At 39.9% G+C, this 24,345-nt stretch overlaps 1 protein-coding gene across 1 annotated transcript; it reads right to left on the reverse strand.

The window, feature by feature from the left end:
* Positions 1–1,161: 1,161 nt before the first annotated feature.
* LOC137292103 (uncharacterized) lies at positions 1,162–20,178 on the reverse strand. Its single transcript, XM_067823647.1, has 4 exons — positions 20,056–20,178; positions 17,701–18,699; positions 6,181–6,345; positions 1,162–2,151 (listed from the first exon to the last, which is right to left on the reverse strand). Exons 1-4 carry the CDS (start codon positions 20,176–20,178, stop codon positions 1,162–1,164), a joined length of 2,277 nt encoding a protein of 758 aa, XP_067679748.1.
* Between the last annotated feature and the right edge of the window lie 4,167 nt (positions 20,179–24,345).

Raw genomic sequence — 24,345 nt, forward strand, 5'->3', positions numbered from 1 at the left:
CTTGATAAACTGTTGTTTAGTATATGCACCACGTTTTGATATCAATCCTGTTGGGCTGATCACACGTCATACAACCGTTGTGGTACACCACAATCATGTGTAATTCTCGTGTATTCATTTAACCTGTGGTGTGAAACACTACCCATGTCTGTTTCATTGCAGAGTGGGCCATTTACTGAAGTGTGTTTCTCGGTATCTGTCAAGGTCACATGCTCACTCGGTATGTTTCTCTACCCTGTAGACAACGAAGTTGATATATATGTATATGGTAAAGTGACATGTTAAGAAAGCATTAGACTACTAGCAGTGAGAGTAATATATCTCAAATGCTCGAAGATTTTAGAAATTGTTCAGAAATATATTAAACTAACCTCCATAGTGAGAACCCCGTTAAACTACACCCGAATTTCGAAAGGAATCTAGCATCGATTTTCTGAACGTACACACTATCAATGACATGTTAAATCTTTCTTGCGGAAGAACTTTCCGCTCGTGGCAGTGCACCACACGACTGGAATCGACAGACACATATGTGAATTCAACTGCACCACAAACCCCAGCGTTTTCCGTATAATTGCATCTAAACGACATTACCCTATCGACATTTACACTTGAGAGAAAAAATAACACACCTGAAAACATAGTATATTCCTTGAAACTAGGAGACCCACCTCCCGAAAGCCTGAACTGCATGACTTCCGCTTTGGAAATAGCACTCGTTGCAAGAGTAATTTTGTTGCTTGCATTTACGCTGGAAGGATAAACAAAAAAAATTATGCAAGCCCAGTGGGGACCACATGTCATTCTGCGGTAAGTGAACATCATAAGAAATGTCAACATGAAATGGTTAAGATTCGAAACACTTTTCTAGTGAAGACTTTAGTTTCCCAGTAATTTTGTGGCACATTATGATGAGAAAACATACACACATCTCTAGGCAAACTATTTTATTGGAACTGCGTGTATGGTATGCATATACACAAGTGTACGTGAAAAGGCTAATGTAAATACAATAGTTCCAGGTATATTCAGAAAGTAACAGTAACAAAGCATGAAAAAAGTGTATATAGTGTCACTAAGCAGTTAAGGTACAGGAGTTACATTAATTTCAATCCATTCAGTGTTTCTTGCTTTCATATAGCTTGGGAGCATACTGGGGTCTCAAAACTTTGAGTGCACAATGGATCGACCGGTCTCAAAATATTCCTGTTTGCTAATGCTCACATCCTGGAAGTTGGACTTTGAAGCAAGCATGGCGCCCCCTAGCCAGGTGAAATATTCCCTCTCTGGGTGAGCTATGATATTTACAGTTGTCGCTGATGGAGCTAGGGCTGTCAGTTCAGTCTTCATCCTGTCAGCCATACCAGGGAACATGGTGCTGCCACCCGAGAGAACAACGTTGGCATATAACTCTTTGCGGATGCCAGAGTCACACTTCATGATTGAATTGTATGATGCCGTATGGATGCCTGGCTGATCGCTACCAATGAATGATGGCTGGAAGTGAACCTCTGGACATCGGATCCTCTCTTTATCCACCGTAATTAATTCCCCATTGGGAAGTTCGTAGCTCCTCTCCAAGGTGGTTGAAGATGCGAATTCCTGCTCATAGTTGAGGGCCACGTACAAATGACTACTCTTGATTTCATCCATGATCATTCGCTCGCTAGTAGTACTAAAAGAATGACCCCTTTCTGTAAGTATCTTCATCAAGAAGTCCGTCAGATCGTTACCACCGATGTCAACCCTGATGGTACCCGCAGTAACAACTCTACCGTCAACGATAGGGACAACATTGGTCACACCGGCCCCCGAGTCGACAACTAAGCCTGTGGTACGACCAGAAGCATGCAACGACAGAGCAGCCTGATTGGCCAAGTACAATGATGGGACGTTGAAGGTTTCAAACATAATCTGAGCCATCATTTCTCGGTTAGCTCCTGGGTTCAGTGGAGCCTCTGTCAAGAGCACGGGATGTTCTTCGGGGGTGACGTGGAGCTCGTTATCGAAAGTGTGACGCCAAAGTAGCTCCATGTCTTCCCAGTTTAAAACTATGCCGTGTGATACAGGGTAGTTTAGTCTGAGAATTCCTCGACGGCTAACTGCATCTCTACCAACAAAGGCGCTTCTCTGCGTACCGCTAAGAAATCCCTGAAAAAATCACACATTTTAATGGACTGCATAGTTATCACATGTGTAATTAAGTTTGGAAAAGTGACAAAACCCATTCCCATAACCAAGCTTCATTGTAAAATTCCAGTTCTCCCAATAAGCACGTGTTTATTATTGACCTTGAAACAGTGATAAAGTTTGTATTACACTCCAAACACATTTAAGTCAATTGTTAAAACTTATTAGCCGAATTCTATCGTTCTAATTTCTGTGTAAAACGTCCAACTCGAATGTATAACGACAACGAGATCATAGAAGAAGGGAAGATAGTTTTTTGCCCTTTGGGATTCCTTCTTTGCCCTTTACCCTAATTTCAGGGTATGATCTATGAGGGAGTTCAGCATTAGCCTTAAGTGTAGTTGTCATTTGAAATCGTCTTTGGCATCTTGTCATGCAAAACTATGTTTGTTTTTTCTTAAGTGGCAGTTTAGACGTTGGTATGATGTGGATGTAGATGCTCATCCTTTGCTTGATGAAAGTGTTAGTATCTACACCGAAACGTCGCATCCATTGCAAGAAAGAAGAATGTCCTTATGTTTGTTTTCTGAACAATATCCTGAATTTTACAACTGACTTCATATTTTCTGGGGTTTTTTTTCTTCTTCTTCTTGTTTTTGGTGTCGTTTGTTTGTTTGTTGTTTTTTATATACTGTTACCTGTGATAATGAAAGTTACTTACTGAAATCAGGAGGCATACCCCTGGCATGATTTATGGAAATGTATATAGGAATAAGAGAAGAATTATGTAGTGCGCATGTATACATTTACTACACTCTTCAAAAAAAGAAACGCAAATGAAATTCAAAAATGGTATTTACAATTTTGTATACATATGTAAACTCATATTTAGGGTTGTTTCTAGAATGTTTTAGAAGTTCAAACGCAACCAAAATGATTTTCAAAGGTTTTATCAATCGGGATTGTCATGATGTGCGTGCTGTTTCTCAAATGGAAAGCATGAGTACAGCATGTGACTATAAAAGACCCAAATGAATCTCACAATTTTATCCCCGATCATTGCAAGTACTGTACACCAAAATGGCACGTATCAACGCTGCCGAACGAAATCAGGCAGTTGCACGTTTGCAGGCTGGCGATTCAAAGAGTGAGGTGGCAAGGATCTTCAACGTTCATCCCTGCACAATAGCTCGATTTCGTCAAACAAATTCGGCAAATGACCGTCCAAGATCAGTAATAATAAATAAATAATAATAGTGGGTATTTGTAACTGCGCCTGTATCCGTGCATTCGATGCTCACTCAAGGCGTTACAAGGAAAGGTGAAATGTATATTTAACATATATATTACGTTACTAATAGTCAGAATTAAAAAAGGAAGAAAGATCTAGGAGAAGTCTATGGAGAAGTAATGGGTTTTCAGAAGGGACTTGAAAGAGTTCAGTGATTCGGCACATTTGATGTCAGCAGGCAGTAAATTCCAAATCAATGCAGCGGCGTAGGTAAAGGTCCTCTGACCATAGGAGACAAGTTTGACTTTGGGGACTGTAGGTAAATGCTGATTCTGGGATCTGAGACATCTTGCAGGGGTTTATAGTGTAAGACGTTCGGATAAGTACTCTGGAGCTTGACCGTGGAGACATTTATATACAAGACACAATATTTTGAAGTTCACACGGTACTTAACAGGAAGCCAGTGTAGGAAAATGAGTGATGAAGTGATGTGATCTCGCTTGGATTTTAGACATGCAGTACGGGCAGCAGCATTTTTAATTGTTTGGAGTTTGTGTAATTGCACAGAGTTCAATCCAGCATGGAGGCTATTACAATAGTCAAGTCTAGAAAGGACAAGAGATCCCACTAAGGCATGGGCACAGTCTGTGGTGATGTATCGGCGGATTGAGCTTATGATTCTGAGGTGGTGATGGCAGGCATTACGCAGATGGTTGATGTGGGTCTCTAGTGAAAGGTTAGAGTCTATGTACACTCCAATGTCCTTGGCAACAGAGCAGGGTTGAATGACAGAGGAGGCTACCTTGACACCAGAGACTGATACTCCACGCAGTTGCCTATGGCTGCCGGCTATCAATAGTTCTGTCTTACTGTCATTGAGTTGAAGCATCCTAGATGCCATCCATCTCTTTATGTCAGACACACAGTCGTCTACAATCTGCAGGTCTGTCAAAAGTGAGCTCCGTCTCAAGATGGTAGTGAGCTGGGTGTCATCTGCATATCCATAGTGGCTGCAACCGTGCTTGTTGATAACTGCTGGTAGCGAGTTCACATAAAGCAGGAATAGAATCGGCCCAGGGACACACCCTTGAGGAACTCCATGGGAAAACTCAAGTCTTGATGAAGTAACACCCTTAACTGACACTTCTTGGCTCCGACTACTCAGATATGACTGAAACCACCTCAAAGCAGTTCCTCTCACCCCAACTTGTTGTCTCAGGATTTCGGATACCTGTGCATGATCCACAGTGTCAAACGCTGCACTCAAATCAATTAAGACAAGGGCAACCATATTCCCGGAATCCAGAATATCTCTCAAGTCATTTACTAATCTTAGGAGAAGAGTTTCTGTGGAATGATGTGGACGATATGCCGACTGGAATCTATTCAGCAGATCATGTGATGAGAGGTGTTCCATCATCCTCTTTGCTACAGCCTTTTCAACAAGTTTTGAAGGAAATGGCAAATTTGACACAGGTCGATAGCTTTTCAGTTCTGAACAGTCCAATTTGTTGTTTTTAATCAGAGGCTTGACTATTGCATTTTTCAAGGATTGGGGAAATATGCCAGTTGAAATACTTGTGTTTATGATATCTGTGATGACCGGGAGTAGACAATCTAAATGATCCACGACAAGCTGTGCTGGTATAGGGTCAGAGGCACAGGTAGTCTTATTTGCTTGCAAGATAAGGGATCTAACATCCGAAAAAGAATAGGGTTGAAAATCAATCAGAGGTGATCCTTGGAACACAAATTGTTGGTTGTGCAGCTGATCGGTGACACAACAGGACAGACGTTGTCGGATATCCAGGATCTTCTCTTTAAAGAACTCATTAAATGACTCTGCGAGAGCAACAGGATCCGAAGTATCTGGAAGTATATCTTTACTCTTTTTGCCCTGAATAGAATTGGTTTGCCTTGGAGACTGGAGATTTTCAGTAAGACCTACAGTGCATAAATTTTGATAAACGATTTGTAAATAGATAACTATTTTAATATTGGCATGTTGATTAGCAGCTGATGTTTTACTGTCCTTCGTTGACAGGCTGTTTACTATATATATAAATTCCTCTTTTCAAGACTGTTCTCGTCACGATATGGCTACAAGATTGCCGATGTGACGTTAAATATTAACTCACTCAATCACTCTGATTAGCAGCTGAGATTATGGGTGAATGTCTCCTGAAGTATTGTAAATGTATTGTCTCCTGCAGGGGTAAGTCCCAAAGTAAACTAAACTTACCGAATTTTTATAACGGAGTGTTTTGGTGTTTGAAATCTACATTTAACTACAGTCAGAAACGGCTGAAGGGACCGTATAAATCATTTTAGGGGTCCATGCAGGTTGCCAAAGTATTACAGATCCCCAAGATCTCCAGTATGGTGATCTACCTTCGTTTTCATATCGTATTGTCTTCCATTATAGTGTATGGTTTTGGTTACTGCTAACCTCATATCTCTGTCTGTAATACACTAGTAATTTTACTTTTTATCGTAAACAGTTGGTAGTTTCTAATTATATACATTATGCTATGTTGCTGATTATTAATTATTGTTATGGCCGAAATAATTAATAATAATTATTATTATAATTCAGTACATCGACAGCATGAACAGTGTATTATTACCCCGGATAACCCAAGTTGCCTGTGAGGCACTAGAAGGTTATAGTCACATGACATATCCCACCGGGTACCCGTATTCTGCTGAGTGAACAGAGGCAAACCCCCTTTGCTAAGGTGAGATCATATGCATCACATGTGATACACCAACAGTTTGGTTCCTTTGGCCCATTTAATGAATTCAGTGAAACATTTACCTGGTACATGGCGCGGCCAACAACATTGTCGAAGATAGACCTGGGCTGTTTGCCACCAGCGAACCCGGCCTTACATAAAAGAGATCCGTTGTCAAGAACCACGGCAGTCATCTTCACAGAGAATAATGAGAACGAGTCGTTCTTTATCTCCTGCCGGCTGAATGGCTGTACGTTCATCCAGAAGCTATATTTATATGACGCAAAACAGGGACAAAACAAGGCAATATAGATGCACATCACTTACAGTCTTTTAATTGTTGTTCATGACTCTCATTGTATAAATGCATAATGTGTATTTATATTACTGTTCCAGTCATATGTAGAAAGGTGTATTATTAATGCGGCTGCTTTATGTCTGGTGTTCGTTTCATCTGAATTTTTTTTTTCTAATTGCATTTCCATCTTAATATTATGAATATAATTTCCTGTACGTATTCCTTAATTGAGGGGTTGTACAGTTTGAAATAACACATACGGTTCACACCGGAAAGGGGGGATACGTTCCTGATGTATTGTACCTAAACAGCGCATCGTCTATGTGTGTGACGACCTTACCAACAAATATTCTGACCTACTCGACAAAGATTTCCTATAGACGTTTCTTCTTTTTAAAAATGTATCGATGACTCTCCAAACGTTTAAGATAACTTTTAAATTTGCTTTGGATATTAAATTGTTATGTTTTGGGAAATAATCACAATCCTACATTTATGACTTACTACCTCGACACAGTAAAACTATCAACTTAGTTTACGCAAGGTTCTGCTGACATACCTCCTCATGACGTCATGCCAGACATTGATGTGTCGACTCGTGTCAGTATCATTAACTAAAGGTTATTGTCCAGTGCAGGCTTTAAGGACAGCATCGTTAGTCGATTTCAGGGTTTAGCTATGTGCAGTATGTTTTGATAATGTTATTACGGTGATCTTGTATCTGTCAATAGTTACATGTGGGTATAACCCTGACATCTTCCCTGCTGATATTGTGAAGATATTGTTCAAGCCATGAGTTCCAGGATGAAATTCAGATTTCAAGAGAGTCAGGATACATACTTGTCCCTATGGCCAGGGATGACCTCACTCAGACAGAGTGAAGAGTTGTAATTAGTGATCACAGTCCCACCCAGAGGAACTTTTCTCTTAATTCGTTTTGCACTAAACACTGCAGTTCGAAGTAAAGGAATTCTTATGAGTAACTGGGTTCTCAAATGTTAAAATACTTTAGCAGGACCAAAACAGTAAGCTTTGTGGTTTCACGTGTCAGTTCAGAATTACTGCTGACTTTAAAATGAACATATCATTTACAGATGAATTCCATGTTCAAAATTCTGCAGGGATTCTCTAATGATGTCCACACCATCAGACCAGGGCCCGCTGTGCACTGAGCAATCTTAGTTACAATCAATCTTAGGCCCTACACTCAACTTTACAATCACCATACAATTGCCCTAATCCACTTGCACAAAGACGATCTTAAGACATCATGGATTTAATATCGCGATCTTAACTAAGATCGAACTCTTCAACGTTGGACGTAGACATTTCTTAAACTCGACTCCTGTCTACAGTTGTCTTCAAGTGCGCATAGCATGCAGCGTAAATACAACGTGGAACTGGTTACTGCACACAGATGACAATCCTTCTTTAATCGCACCTTGCAGATTTTTCATGACAACAAATATAAAAAAACAAACAAACATAAGAAAAACCCAAACAACCCCAATCCACAAATCTTTGAAGTAAAAAATAACGTTGAAGGAAGCGATAACGTAGAAGGTAACATGTATAATCACCTCAGGGGTTATTCTCTATTTTTTCTACATTCTAATTTTTTTATGAACTAAACATGTGATACTGCAACCACAGAAATATCATGTTTTATGCAAATACTGAAATACAAACAAATACATTAACAGATTGGGTCTTGAGTTATTGACCTAATAATCATGAAATTAAAAGATAATACATCAATAAAATTTCCTTATGACATAACACCTAAATGCACCATGATTTGTCAGTGTCTGTCAGTTGAACATAGTTTGGCATCGGTGTTATTTGGAGTAAAATCCCATATATATCCCGCAAGCATTAGATTTGTAAAGATATGAAAGTGTGACATGACTATGGGAGTGTTTCTTGATAATTATTTTTTCGCTTTGTTAAAAAAAAATCACATACCCCAGCTAGTGTATTTTTCCGTTTGAAAAATACTTGTATTATATTTAAAATACATAGATTAAAACTCTTGTCTCTCGTCAGATTCAATTTTTACAAGTAGAAAAAAAACAAAATTTTGTACTTTATCCAACTGTAGATTATTTCAATGATAAACTAAGACAAAATCATTAACCGAAAAGAAATATGTGTATATCTGTTCTGTCACAACAGAACATGCATTGTATTTTTGGGCATGGCAGATTTTACGGCAACGTCATAATCTACAAAGGGAAACCACTCCCATCTTGCGTAAAAACTAAAATTAGCTGCCCTTGAGTTATTGAAAAGGTCATGGCCACTGCTAATCGCATGTAGACCCCTTTCGTTAGATCTGCTATCCTTTCCTTGTTTATCAAAAAGGTATGGTGTTCATACTTTTTCCAACACTGAACCGGGTGAGAATTGTACTCTATGATATCGACTCGATAATGATGTTGTTCACTACCGCAAATAACGATATTTCTGACGTTAAATCGATGTTGCATTCTCTGTGTCGCTGAAGTGTCAAGGCGAATCATACAGTTTTATGCAATATGAAAGCAATCCCCAAACGTAAAGCTAATTATTTGCGTGAAATTGACACCAACTTGGACGCCATTTTGCTACTGACTACAATGATCTTAGCTCCTTACAATTGGTTCCGACCAATTGTAAGTTTTGATTGTAACTTACAATGATCTTAACCTACAATCGCTTTGTGAAAGTGGATGGCGATTGTAGCCGAAGCCTAAGATCGCGATGTTAAGTATTTACAATAATTGTAGCTCTAAGATCGTTTTGTGCAAGTGGCCCCAGAACCCTACCATTATATGTATGTACATGCTTTGAGAATTAATCCTTTACATAATTGGTTGACCCTTGCTGCGTAGTGGGACAAATGATAAAAAAGTGTGTCATGAGTTATCAAATAGCTCGATTTATTAGACTGATAAATCTAACATTGTGATTTATATGGAAATAGTATTCTCTTTACTGATAAGCTGATACTGATATTGATCTGCGAACACGAATAACCCGCAACGTAAATACATGTATGGTTCTCCAACATTTTGCTATCATGGTTTCAAAGATCACCTGAAACATGTCAAACTAGTTTCGGTGCTCCCTGTGGATGGAGTAGACAGACTGTACAGTACATTTTGGAATCCAGATAAGGAATATTTTGACCCAGTAGAATGCTAATAAAATATGTCATTTTTAACTCTGGGGAAGGTGGACGAGCGATCTAAGGCGCCACACTAGTGATCCAGCGAGCTTAAGGTGCAGGCATCGAGCCCACCTGTGACCGGGTGTAAAAGCCCTGGACCCACTTGCACAAAACGATCTTAGAGCTACAATTATTGTAAGTACGAGGGCTGGCTGAAAAGTTCTAAGCATCACTGTGAAAAAAAGTTACAAAGTCCACGTTTGTAATTTATTTTTCTACATACTCCCCTTCCAAGTTCACACACTTTTGCCAGCGATGCTGCAAGGCCCGAATCCCGGTCAGGAAGAAATCTTCTTCAGCTACCCTAAAAAAGTCAGTCACAGCGGAAATGACGTCATCATTACTTGCAAAATGGCGACCGACGAGTTCCTTTTTCATTTTGGGGAACAGGTGGAAGTCAGAAGGAGCCAAATCAGGTGAATAAGGAGGATGGTCAATGAGTTCAAAGTCACAATCGCGGATTGTTGACATGGCCACCACCGATTTGTGAACAGGCGCATTGTCTTGGTGGAAGAGGACACCTTTAGCGATCATCCCTCGTCGTTTGGCTTTGACTGATTCTCGCAACTGGTTCAGTAGATCAGCATAGTATCTGCCGTTGATAGTTTGACCTTTTTCAAGATAATCAATGAGCAGAATACCCCTGGAATCCCAAAAGACTGATGCCATCACCTTTCCAGCTGAAGGAACAGACTTGGCTTTCTTAGGAGCTGGTGAATCAGGATGCTTCCACTGTTTTGATTGTAGTTTTGTTTCTGGTTGCAAGTGATGTATCCAGGTCTCATCCATGGTTACAAATCGTGCCACAAAATCATCGGGATCTGCTTCAAAACGACGCAAATTGTCAATGGACGTCTGGAACCTGACACGTTTCTGTTCTGCTGTCAAGAGCTTTGGCACCCATCTTGCAGAAACTTTAGTCATTCCTAATTCGTTGGTGATAATATGCTCAACCCTCTCATGAGAGATGCCCACTACACTAGCAATATGTCGAGTAGTCAATCGTCGATCATCCATCAACATATCGAGCACTCACGTGATGTTTTCTGGAGTGGTTGCTGTTGAAGGCCTTCCTGAGCGTGGGTCATCATCAAGGCTTTGTCTCCCACGCTTAAATTCTGCAGCCCACTTCTTTACTGTGGAAAATGAAGGAGCATCATCCCCTAGAGTGGAGACCATGTCAGCATGTATCTGTGTTGGGGACATCCCTTTCTTTTGCAAGTACTTGATGACTGCCCTGTATTCAGTTTTGTCCATTTCTGATGATTTCAGAGGGTAGGTTTACCAAAAGAGCTGTAGTTGAGATAAAACTATTAGTACGTTTGTAGTTCTTGTGTCTATGATTCACTAAATGATTGTCCTCATTGGTGGCAAACACCTGTCTCTACCTGGTGGGGAAAAACCACTCAGGCTAAGAACTTTTCAGCCAACCCTCGTACTTAAGATTGCGATCTTAGGCTTCGGCTACAATCGCCATCCACTTGCATAAAGCGATTGTAGGCTAAGATCATTGTAAGTTACAATCAAAACTTACAATTGGTCGCAACCAGTTGTAAGGAGCTAAAATCATTGTGGTCAGTAGCAAAATTGTTGGAAAAGTGTTGGAAAAAGTATGAACACCATACCTTTTTGATAAACAAGGAAAGGATAGTAGATCTAACGAAAGGGGTCTGCATGCGATTAGCAGTGGCCATGACCTTTTCAATAACTCAAGGGCAGCTAATTTTAGTTTTTACGCAAGATGGGAGTGGTTTCCCTTTGTAGATTATGACGTTGCCGTAAAATCTGCCATGCCCAAATACAATGCATGTTCTGTTGTGACAGAACAGATATACACATATTTCTTTTCGGTTAATGATTTTGTCTTAGTTTATCATTGAAATAATCTACAGTTGGATAAAGTAAAAAATTATGTGTTTTTTTTTACTTGTAAAAATTGAATCTGACGAGAGACAAGAGTTTTAATCTATGTATTTTAAATATAATACAAGTATTTTTCAAACGGAAAAATACACTAGCTGGGGTATGTGATTTTTTTTTAACAAAGCGAAAAAATAATTATCAAGAAACACTCCCACAGTGATGTCACACTTTCATATCTATACAAATCTAATGCTTGCGGGATATATATGGGATTTTACTCCAAATAACACCGATGCCAAACTATGTTCAACTGACAGTCACTGACAAATCATGGTACATTTAGGTTTTATGTCATAAGGAAATTTTATTGATGTGTTCATGATTATTAGGTCAATAACTCAAGACCCAATCTGTTAATGTATTTGTTTGTATTTCAGTATTTGCATAAAACATGATATTTCTGTGGTTGCAGTATCACATGTTTAGTTCATAAAAAAAATTAGAATGTAGAAAAAATAGAGAATAACCCCTGAGGTGATTATACATGTTACCTTCTACGTTATCGCTTCCTTCAACGTTATTTTTTACTTCAAAGATTTGTGGATTGGGGTTGTTTGGGTTTTTCTTTTGTTTGTATTTTTTTATATTTGTTGTCATGAAAAATCTGCAAGGTGCGATTAAAGAAGGATTGTCATCTGTGTGCAGTAACCAGTTCCACGTTGTATTTACGCTGCATGCTATGCGCACTTGAAGACAACTGTAGACAGGAGTCGAGTTTAAGAAATGTCTACGTCCAACGTTGAAGAGTTCGATCTTAGTTAAGATCGCGATATTAAATCCATGATGTCTTAAGATCGTCTTTGTGCAAGTGGATTAGGGCAATTGTATGGTGATTGTAAAGTTGATTGTAGGGGCCTAAGATTGATTGTAACTAAGATTGTTCAGTGCAAGCGGGCCCTGGTCAATATCAAGTTTGAAGCATGGAAGCATGGAAATATTTTAGGCAACATTGCTATATCGCATAAACTGAATATATTGAAATACGGTATGTTCATGCAGTTCATTTTGTCTCATGTATAAGTGTGTCACACGCAAGAAACAGTATTTATGTGTACAATATTCATTGAACTCTGTTTTTGTGATCACTCAAAGAGATGTTTGAAATCATTGAGCCTTCCAGCATTGACATCGGAGAGATACTAGAACGGGGGAAAAAGGAGAATCTGAAAGAAGTGGTTGTACAATCCATCTAAATCAACAAAAATGTAGTTGTACGCACACCATTGCCCCCAGCTGGAGCGTAACCAAAGCATTGTTATATCATTACAACACTGTTCTACAATGACCCACGGTGTCACATAACTCTTGTTCAGATACTCGCTGAAGTTTGCGTTGTAGGGTTACTCGCTGAAGTATTCGTTGTAGGATTAATGTTGCAGTCACTCTTGAAGTATTCCCTGTTCTTTTGTGTCTGTGTAGAATTCACCTATGTATTACCAGTTACAATGCGACCATGAAGGTTTCATGTACATTACAGTTTGCGGATTAACACGTCATGTTGGTTGTTAGGAGATGATTAGTTATTCATTTTATATTCAGCTCATTTCACAAACATTGCAGCATTTGTCGGTGTCAGCGTTATTCACATGTTACATTTAACGTATTCATGGTTTCAGAGATTTATACAGTGATGCCTGGTCATGAATCCACATTTACATTTCATGCATGTCATAATTTTCTTCACAGATATGCCCACAAGCAAATACTCAGCTACACGCCACTGCCGTTTAACACCTGTAAAGGTCCGTGTTTGGTCTTCAGCAACCCATACTTATTGTAAGAGGCGAGTAACAGGATCGGCTGGTCAGACTCGCTGCTAATTATCGGCATTTCTGGCTTATTCTCTTGCAATGAAAACGATGAAAACATATAACAACACACATATGATCAGAATCGCTCTGATCACTTACGTATCATATTTATATTCAAACGATCCCTGAATCAAGGGAAGAGTCCTCCCAAAATCCTACGTACCCTTGTCAGCGACGCCGCCGTTTTGTAAGAAATCGGTTGCGATGTCATACGTCAACATTGTTGTACATATTAGGCTTCATATCGGCAACATTTACTTCAATTCCTCTGATGTACAATATTCAATACACTGGGAGTAATGTTGCAGTTTTATATATGAACAGGTTAATGCAGAGCGATTAATTCAAGCCTTGTAATTTTTAATGAATATGATTTATACATTTTATCTTGTAATTTTGAGTGGAATCTAGTGAGAGAATCCAATTATTTTGATAACATAACCCGTCCTTTCAGTTAAAAACATGGCATTTGCATTGTTACTGAAACTGTGTTTCTATTTTGAAATACGTTGGGAATAACAAGATACACAGGTGCTTGTTTGGTCTCGATGCATGCGTTTCTATGCAACAAAGTACCTCTTAAACGATATTCTACATGGATTTAGGGCCCCGTGGTACGACATGGATACGACGTCTTTGTGAAACGGTCGTAAAGGAGGTCGGAAGAGGGTCGTAAACAAGGGCGTATGGGATACGACCTCCTAAATTTAGGAGGCTTTTTGTGAAACGCAGCCCTGGTGAAACACTGAACTTACCTTATAAGGTTATCCCAGGTGGAGAGTTCCCCGATCGAGAACTGAAGATGCAAGGGCACAGATTAATCTTCGTGTACGAATATTTTGCTATCATATAATATTTAATGTGCAATGTTTCATTTTGCGTACTGTAAACTAATATGCCTCTCCTTAAAAGTGTAATGTTAGCACCTCTCATCACCGACACCATGTTGGTATGTTTGTGTGTATTGGGCACTGTGGAGCAGATTAACATCACATGATATCACATGATATCATTGCTATTTGAATATCACATGATATTGCTAGTTGGATATCACGTGGCGTCATTGTTGTTGTTGGATACCACATATCTTTGCTATTTGGATATCATATGGCATCATTGCTAGCTGGATATCAGATGATATCTTTGCTAGTTGGATATGACATGGTAAGAGCTAGCTGATATGCTTCTGATGTAGCGTGAATTGTACGGCGAACTGAGTATTCGGCTACAGGTCGCTAGATGATTTAGCTCATCCTAAAGAATTTCAGTTTCATTGCATGTGAAATACCTACTGGGTAAAGGCAAGAAGTAGTTATGCCCCATGGAGAGCAGTGGTGCTCCCTGTCTTGCAGTCGTGTTTCTTCATGCATTGGAATCTTCGAGTTGGTTAAGTAAAACAAGGAAGGCCTATGTGTAATTTGGCCATAGGTGTAACTTTAAGTGAATCCATTATATGATATCGACCAAAAACTATCCATCACCTTCCAATGATTTACTCGCCTGAACTAGAAAAGAAATAAAGATGATCACTGTGACAACCTCATCTTCTCCTTATCTTCTCCTTATACGCATCACTGACAATAGCCGAAATCCGACGCAATTCCATATTTTAACATGAACCATATCTCCAATGTTTTGATTGTTATATATAATGAGGAGTTTCCACGGGTGGGACCAACACGCAGAGACATACACACGCACACGCACACGCACACGCACACGCACACGCACATGCACACGCACACTATGTTTCGTTGACGGGCATAGCCCAGCACATACGCCAGTTACGTAATGTTAGTTAGGCCTATGTAGGTACCTTCTGCACAGCAGGGGATAACGAGAGTTGTAGAATTACCTTTAGACTTATATTTGTCACCTTCTCAACAACGGTTCATTGTCGATCATTCGTTTCTCTTCTCTATCACTACCGACGGGGATTTTTCTTTAGTTCAGTGATGGACGCTGAACCAGGTGTTTCCGTTTATTCTGTTTCGTATCGTTATTCTTCATTACAAACTAATAGAGACACAAAAACGTCAAGAATAACGTGATTATACGTTCAGTACTGCACCTGGGAAACAGCAATGGCTGCCTTCACGCATTTATTCACTTGCGGAGTCGACATCGTAGCCCGTCGTGACCATCGAGCAGTGAAAACACTGGCTTACCACTGACCACTACATGAGTAAGCGTAGTTCCGGTGCTCATTACGGTCAAGCTTCACCGCGAGAATGACGTAAGTAGGGTTCGAGAATCATGTTGGTTTTCTATGAGTATGGTGCGAGAATCTTTGTGCATGGTGAAAGTATTATTTCAGTATGGTGTGAGCGTGGTGTTAGTATGATGTCAACGTGATCTTGGTGGGAGTATGATTTCAGTATGACGTTAGCAGTGTGATGTGAGTATGATTTCAGCATAGTGGTTGTATGATCTCCGTATGGTGCGAATATGACAAATACCAGTGCCTTGAGCAAGTAATAACTGCATGGACATGTGCGCTGTATAAATATCCTATATCCTATAATGATGTTAGCATGTTGGGAGTATGTTTTCATTATGATGTCTTTGCTTTCAGTGTGATGTCAGTATGATTTCAGTATGCTTTGAGTATGATGTTAAGATGGTAGTAGAAAGATGTTAAAGTACTGTCGGAAATAGAGAAAAAATGTTTTAGACTGTTAATCTGTATCCCTCAAGTTTACACAACTGCAAATAACATGTGTCGAAATAATTTATTTCTCCCTAAATAGGCATTCACTGAGATGCGTAAGATGATATCCAGAAAACCATGTTTACTCGTATAAATCGGGCGAAAGTTAATAAGACTTAGTGTCTAGCTACTGAAAACAATAGGTCAGGCTATAGATGGCAGTTAGGTAGCTGAGCCAGGTATGTTGACGGACCCATCACCTCACGTGGCATGAGATGCATGAAATGCTACTGTCACAAGGGGCCATCTCAACGATACTTTGTGCTTTTTCATGTATGTGAAATGTGTCTCACAATGTGTCAAGTTTATCTATTGATAAACTTGTTCACGTTCATATATGTAAAAGAGTATGATACCTAAAACCCATAGAAAAGCACCTTATCAATTGCCTCAAAATATATAGGTGACATGACCAACTGAAGATCGACAGGACTGTAAATTGTTATGACATGCCATGTACTTTCATAATTTAATTCCCCTAAAGTATTATCATATATTATCTGGTATTTCTATCACCCAGCCCGACCCGAACTATCGTCTGCTACACCCGTCTTGGATTTGCTTTTGAGACGACCCCTCCTAACAGTTTCTTTTTGCAGTGATAGTGAGACGCGTTGGCCGCTGCTTTAATAGTTTCAACCTTTAAATTATTAATTCTACGGGAAACGGTCCTTTATAATTAAGCTAAGTTTAATTCTAAAAAGGGCATTTAAAAATTGTCTTGTGAAATGCAATTTCAGCGCAAAGTAATTTGCATAAAGCTATGGTCTGATCCAAATAAGTCGCTTTTGACTTGGAAAAAATCCGCATTGCTCAATTCTGCACAAATCTGTCCTCAGTTAAGCCTTTTTTCACGTTTCCTATCTCCCTACCTCTATCGTTAGGCCAAACTAAGCTTAGCAGATGTTTCACACTTTCACATATCAACTCACATATCAATTATAAAGATATTTCTGACAGTACTTGGGGTTTTTTTTCAGAATGTTGGGAGTTTGCCGAGTCCGGCGTAAAGCTAAACTCACTCACTCACTCACTTTGCACATGATGTTGTACATGTAAATTATATAACCCTAGATACTATGTCCTATTGGCAATCATGCGAATGTCCCAACTTTAACAGGCACAAGCGCACGTAAAATATATGAAATGAAAAATATTGCGCAAGTGAAATTTGAGGCAAAGCGGATTGTATTACAAAATGCTATTCTGTACTACGCTCTTTACAAATAGCATGAAGGTTTTTTGACTTCATACCTGTTGATTATCTGTAATTTGACTTTATACACTGGCACATAATTATTGTGGCAATTTCGAGAGAGACCGGTGCTAACTGTAATGCATAGCGGACATGTTTATCCTGTGCATAAACGCCAGGTGCTGGTGTCATCATTCTCAGTGTTATTTTACCTCTATAAACCTCATACATTTTGTTTCCAGAGATGTACTAGAATAAGATGATAGCTGGTTTCTACCTTCTGCCAAATATCTACCTAAGTAAAAGCAAAGTATACAAAAGCTTATTTTTATAACTTTATTATTTATAAAATCTAATATATTATTCAGAGCAACCGATGAATTATCTGGTTGTGTAGACATTCGTGACGGAATATTGCACACACTGTTCAACAATACACCTTTTATGGCTCAGAAACATTTCCTGTGCACAATAGATGGGCCGGACTCATCGTACTCCTGCTTGCTGATCCACATCTGCTGGAAGGTGGACAGAGAGGCCAAGATAGAGCCACCGATCCAGACGGAGTATTTCCTCTCTGGGGGAGCGATAATCTTGATCTTCATTGTACTTGGGGCTAGGGCTGTGATCTCCTTCTGCATTCTGTCTGCGATACCTGGGAACATGGTGGTACCTCCTGAGAGAACAGTGTTGGCATACAAGTCTTTTCGAATATCAACATCACACTTCATGATGGAATTGTATGTTGTTTCGTGGATACCGGCTGATTCCATACCCAAGAAGGATGGCTGGAAGAGGGCCTCTGGACAACGGAACCTTTCGTTGCCAATCGTGATGACCTGTCCGTCGGGAAGCTCGTAACTCTTCTCCAGTGAAGAGGAAGAAGCAGCAGTCTGCATTTCCTGCTCAAAGTCTAGAGCAATGTAAGCTAACTTTTCTTTGATGTCCCTGACGATTTCTCTTTCAGCGGTGGTGGTGAAGGAGTAACCACGCTCAGTCAGAATCTTCATCATATAATCAGTGAGATCGCGACCAGCAAGGTCCAGTCTCATTATGGCGTGGGGAAGGGCGTAACCCTCATAGATGGGAACAGTGTGGCTGACACCATCACCAGAGTCCAATACAATACCTGTGGTACGACCAGAGGCATACAGAGAAAGAACAGCCTGGATGGCTACATACATAGCTGGAGAGTTGAAGGTCTCGAACATGATTTGGGTCATCTTTTCACGGTTGGCCTTGGGGTTGAGGGGAGCCTCCGTCAGGAGAACGGGATGCTCCTCTGGAGCCACACGGAGCTCGTTGTAGAAGGTATGATGCCAGATCTTCTCCATGTCGTCCCAGTTGGTGACGATACCATGCTCAATGGGGTACTTCAGGGTAAGGATACCTCTCTTGGACTGAGCCTCGTCACCAACGTAGCTGTCTTTCTGTCCCATACCGACCATCACACCCTGAAAGCAAAAATCCGTTAGATTACATTTAATATAGATCTAAAACAAATGTACAGCGGGTATCTGAAATATCATTTCACGACAATGAAAGCCAAAAGGAAGATACATATAGAAAGGGATAGAAGAGCAATACGCCATATACATGTCACTCTCAGTTATATTTGATTGTAGCGGCCATTTCAATTCCAAGTCCCGTGATCCCAAGTCAGACGCTTAGTCCACATGACCAGTGGGGTTAATTACGTCAGCAGGTCGTTACGGTAAGGTTGTTACGGGACGTTGTACATAAGGTGTATATGGGACTATATGCCCTGGTACATAATGCGCAGGGATTATTGCACACGACAGATAAGTAAAGATCTCTTGAATTACATGTTAGAGGAAAGTAACGAAACTGTAAAATAATAATAATGATAATAATAATATATGTGCATTTATATTGCGCCAAACTTCACTCAAGAGGTGAATGCTCTTAGCGCTAACAGACAAAGCAAGCATATTATTACCCCGGATAAGCCAAATAAAAATCTCACGCGAAAGAATGAAAACACACTAGGTAACCGTGTATAAGACTGATGGTACCCTAAGGTTTATATCATAGGTGACTGTACGTCAGACAGTGCCACGGTGTTAAGGTTTTAAAGTCCAAGCAAAGTCACTTAAGGGCTGGGGTTCAGTAGCTACATGTTCTGTTTCTGCCCACATGTTAATGTGTGTTCTGTTGTTACTATGCTCTGTGCTGACTCTGGATCAGTTCGTTAGTATAATTTGGGTGGAAAGCATGGATCAGCTAATTTGTCTACTCAATGAGTTTGTCTTATGGGAGTTCTGTCTTTTGGAAAAGAACCCCTGTTATCATCTGATCCGACATATACAACTCAAGGATTTTCAGCAGTATGAAACGTACGCCACTTGTCTGGATATAATATTCAATACATATAACAACCCAGTGAGGGATGTCGTTTTGGAAATACGTAAACAAATTATAAAACGATGACGCAATGGTGCCAGAATTGCAGTCCGCGGGACGCCCAAGCTATAGAATCATCTATTTTTTATGGAATTACAGACGTGATGTGATGTGAGTTTATCTCAGTAAACTGAGCCACAATCATCATCCCCATCTCCTTTAAAGTGTTCATACCATATTGATACATTTTCGGTAGACTTTAACCACTCCTGTATAAAATTATATCACCATGTGCTAACATCTGGATGTTTGTATCTAGGGAAATATCAACTAGTTCAGGCACTTGGATGAGCTGCAGTTTGATGGCAGAGTGGTTGGTCGTGGGTATTATTGTTACCTATTGTAACAACATTATTATTATAATGTTGACAAGCTTAATAAATTACCTGATGTCTTGGACGGCCAACAATTGAGGGGAAAACAGCTCTTGGGGCATCATCACCGGCGAACCCAGCCTTACACATGCCGGAACCGTTGTCGATAACCAGTGCAGCAACGTCGTCATCCATGTTGTATCTGTTTAAGCTGGCAACAGTAAACTCGGCAGTAACCCTGAGATGTCCTCTCACGCCGCCAGCCAGCCCTTAAATAACGGACTGATTCTTGCCTTTCACTATGCCTGATTGACAGGTCGCCTTAATAGGTCATGTCACGTGACCTTACAAGATTAAGTGCCAAACCTGAGAGGATTGATTGCTGTAGCACCCCGCCAATGATGCTGCCAAGAGTCCTGAGTCACTCTGACCTAATCTGCTCACTTGGTCGAAGGCCCTCGCCCCGAGCGGTCCTCTGTGATCACTGACAATACCGTGCTGATTGCATAATGTTATTTACCTACCACAAGGATTCTAGGATGTGTTACTTTCTGTACCCCGGGGGACGGAGAGTGTTTGAGATGTAAGACAACACCACATTCCCAGGACAGGTTCATTATCGTCCTGGTAGCCATTCTTCACCCTTAAGAGTAGCCTGCGGCGTTGAGGAGCATATCGGGCATTCGGGGCTAAGGCTGTAAATCAAGGCGAACTAGGGTCAGGGCTATTGAAAACTCTGTCAAATCACAATTACACTGAAATGTTTCGTAAAGTGACACTATCAACGCGAGGCAACACTTAAAGCACAGTCTGCCATGAAATACCTGTGGCCAGCTAGGTTTGATTACTGAGACAATATACAGCATACGACATATTTTCACGGCTTGTATATGAATGAAAATGTTCAGAAAAGTATAACATTAGCAAAATGTGGTGTCTCTCAAATAGGGACAAAATGATAAGAAATGAGTACTCTGAATGATTGTTAGTCAGCGTAAACGTTTTATATAATTACTTGTCAGTGTTTGGATATTCTCTTTACAATATTGTAGTCTTTGTCGTACAGACCCGTGCCAGTTATATTCGGACACTTGACGTAATTTTCATAGCCTTACATGTTATTTCAGTATATCACATTTATCAACTTACGTATAGTTCCACAATGCAGAATGCCATATGCCGCCATGTTAAAGGACTTCTCGGCATTGTTCATATGCTGATCAATTCGCTGCCATTCGGTAAATAAGCAACAGCGAATTAAATGGAAACTATGTGATTGTAGTTACGATGATTCTTCACATATGTGCAAAATTTGACTTGGATCTTAAGAAAAATTATTTAATGAAAATTATTTATGCTACACTATATTAACATGTAAGTATATGGAAATTACGCCAAGTGTGCAATGTAACTGGCATCGGTCTGTAAGTATGGTGAATGCATACTATTTTCTATACACACTAACTGGGAATGCTCAATAATTTCCGTGTACACTAATGACTATCAGCAGGGTCCCATTCTGTACGATGTTTGTAATTGTAGTCTTGGTCTGGTGCTGGAGCCGTTACGTAAGTATGTTAATGAAGAGAAAGATAATCCGATAGTCACAGCTTAGTCACAGCGGTTGGTTGGCCTGAATGTGAAAGGGCATCAGAAACTTGTTGACGCAATCCACATCCATTGTATACTAAACATTCATTACACTACACATGAGGTGAGGAGGAACGAGACCGAACTTTAACCTTCAATATGTGGTCCATGCATTATAGTATTCCAAACCCACCAACCGGGATACATAGAGCGTGCATCTTGACTCGACACTCGCATGACACATCATGTGTTAGATATTGGCTTCTTGCACCGCGCTGTGTGGCAGTGACAGATGTTTGTATATTTTACTATGTTGTATATTAATTAGAATTCATGAAAATAAACAATTCAGATATCATTGCACATATTAGTCATGCTGTTTTGTCATATAACTCAGCCTGCGTTTAACCACCTATGACTCACAGCCAGTTCATTGAGCGTGCTTACCACATGTTCACAATACAGTAACCTGAGCTCTTCCCCACTTAAGCCCTTTTGTCTTTATAGCCAGCTTGGGCAATCGGCTAAGAGGGTAATGAACTTATTGTTTATGTAACAAATATTATATATATTCTTTATAATGTAATCTTTATAGAATGCTTAATAGTAGTATAATATATAGGCAAGGCTATCCATGTAAGCATGTGATGAATGGATAAACACAAGTACACATTCGCAAGCATGAATGAATGATTGAGATCTTATCTTGTATTGTTTTATATCTTGCCCAGTTACAGCCATACATGTGTGTTTGATTACTACATCATTGCTGAGGATTCTTTTTATGTATGTTCGTTATTAGCATGTCTGTACATATTATCCTTTTCTCTACAGACAGTGATCCGTGAAGCTCCGGGGTAGAATGGCGGCCTTCAGCAACACATGCTTGGCTTAAAAGGTGACTATGCTTGTCGTAGGAGGCGACTAACGGGATCGGGAGGTCAGGCTCGCTGACTTGGTTGACACATGTCATCGGTTCCCCGTTGCGCAGATCGGTGCTCCTGTTGTTGATCACTGGATTGTCTGGTCCAGACTCCATTATATACCGACCGCCGCTATATAGCTGATATATTGCTGACAGCGGCGGAAAACTAAACTCACTCACCCACTCCACAGACAGGCATTTAGTACAGCAGCGTCCCCAGGTGTATATGATATGCGAATATCGATGCAGCTATTATACTGTGCACTTGATTGTTTCAGGGTTACGTTGTTTCGTCGTTCATTTCTAATAAACCACCGGCTACCGAACAAAACAGTAGCGTCTGTCTGAGTTCGACTGACACAGTCCTGCTCAACACGTAAGTTCTGAAAGTGACGGCCCCTACACTGTATGCGCTTACCTTAAAACTAACAGTAAAACCAAAGTTAATCATCATCTTATACCACACAATGGAAAATAAGGACAGCCCCTATTTGTTCATATTTCGGAATAATTATAGTTACATGAAAGAATCCGGTACTTTAGCTTCCTTTGGGTAGTACAGCTGTGGTATTGTTCAATGCATTTCTCGACGATGCAACTGTGGTATTCACTAAAGCAGGGCTCGATGATACAGCTGTGGCATTGATCAATACATTTCTCGATGATACATTTGTGGAATTGCCCAATGAATGTCTCAGTGGTACGGCTGGGGTATTTACCAATTCATGTCTGGATGATACAACTGTGGTATTGCTCAGTGCATTTCTCGGTGATACAGCTGTGGGATTTGCTAATGCATTTCTCGATAATACAAACTGTGATATTCTTCAATACATATCTCGATGATACAGCATGGGACTGTTCAATGCATTTCTCGATGATACAGCTGTGACATTGATCAATGGATTTTTCGATGAAACAACTGTGGCATTTACTAAATTTACCGCTAATACCTGTGACATTGCCCAACGCATTTCTCGATGATACAACTGTGGCATCGTTCAATGCATTTCTCGATGAGACACTTGTGGTACTGCTCAATGCATGTCCCGGTGATACAACTGTGGTATTTACTAAATTAATGCATTTCTCGATGATACAACTGTGGCATCGTTCAATGCATTTCTCGATGAGACACTTGTGGTACTGCTCAATGCATGTCCCGGTGATACAATGTTGTATTTACTAAAATAATGCATTTCTCGATGATACAATTGTGGTACTGCTCAATGCGTGTCTCGATGATACAGTTATGGTATTCATTAATGCAGGTTTTCATGATACAGCAATGGTATTCACTAATGTATGTCTAGATGACACAACTGTGGTATTTATAAATACAGGCCTCGATGATGCAACTGTGGTATTCACTAATGTATGTATCGATGATGTAACTGTGGTATTCACTAATGTATGTATCGATGATACAATTGTGGTATTCACTAATGTATGTATCGATGATGCAACTGTGGTATTCACTAATGTATGTATCGATGATGCAACTGTGGTATTCACTAATGTATGTATCGATGATGCAACTGTGGTATTCACTAATGTATGTATCGATGATACAACTGTGGTATTCACTAATGTATGTATCGATGATACAATTGTGGTATTCACTAATGTATGTATCGATGATGCAACTGTGGTATTCACTAATGTATGTATCGATGATACAATTGTGGTATTCACTAATGTATGTATCGATGATGCAACTGTGGTATTCACTAATGTATGTATCGATGATACAATTGTGGTATTCACTAATGCAGGTCCTGATGTTACAGCTGTGGTATTTACTGTTGTTTGATGATACACCTGCTGTATTGCTCGCTGCATGCCTC

The sequence above is a fragment of the Haliotis asinina genome, chromosome 7 (assembly GCF_037392515.1).
Source record: "Haliotis asinina isolate JCU_RB_2024 chromosome 7, JCU_Hal_asi_v2, whole genome shotgun sequence".
In the NCBI taxonomy this organism is placed as follows: Eukaryota; Metazoa; Mollusca; class Gastropoda; order Lepetellida; family Haliotidae; genus Haliotis; species Haliotis asinina.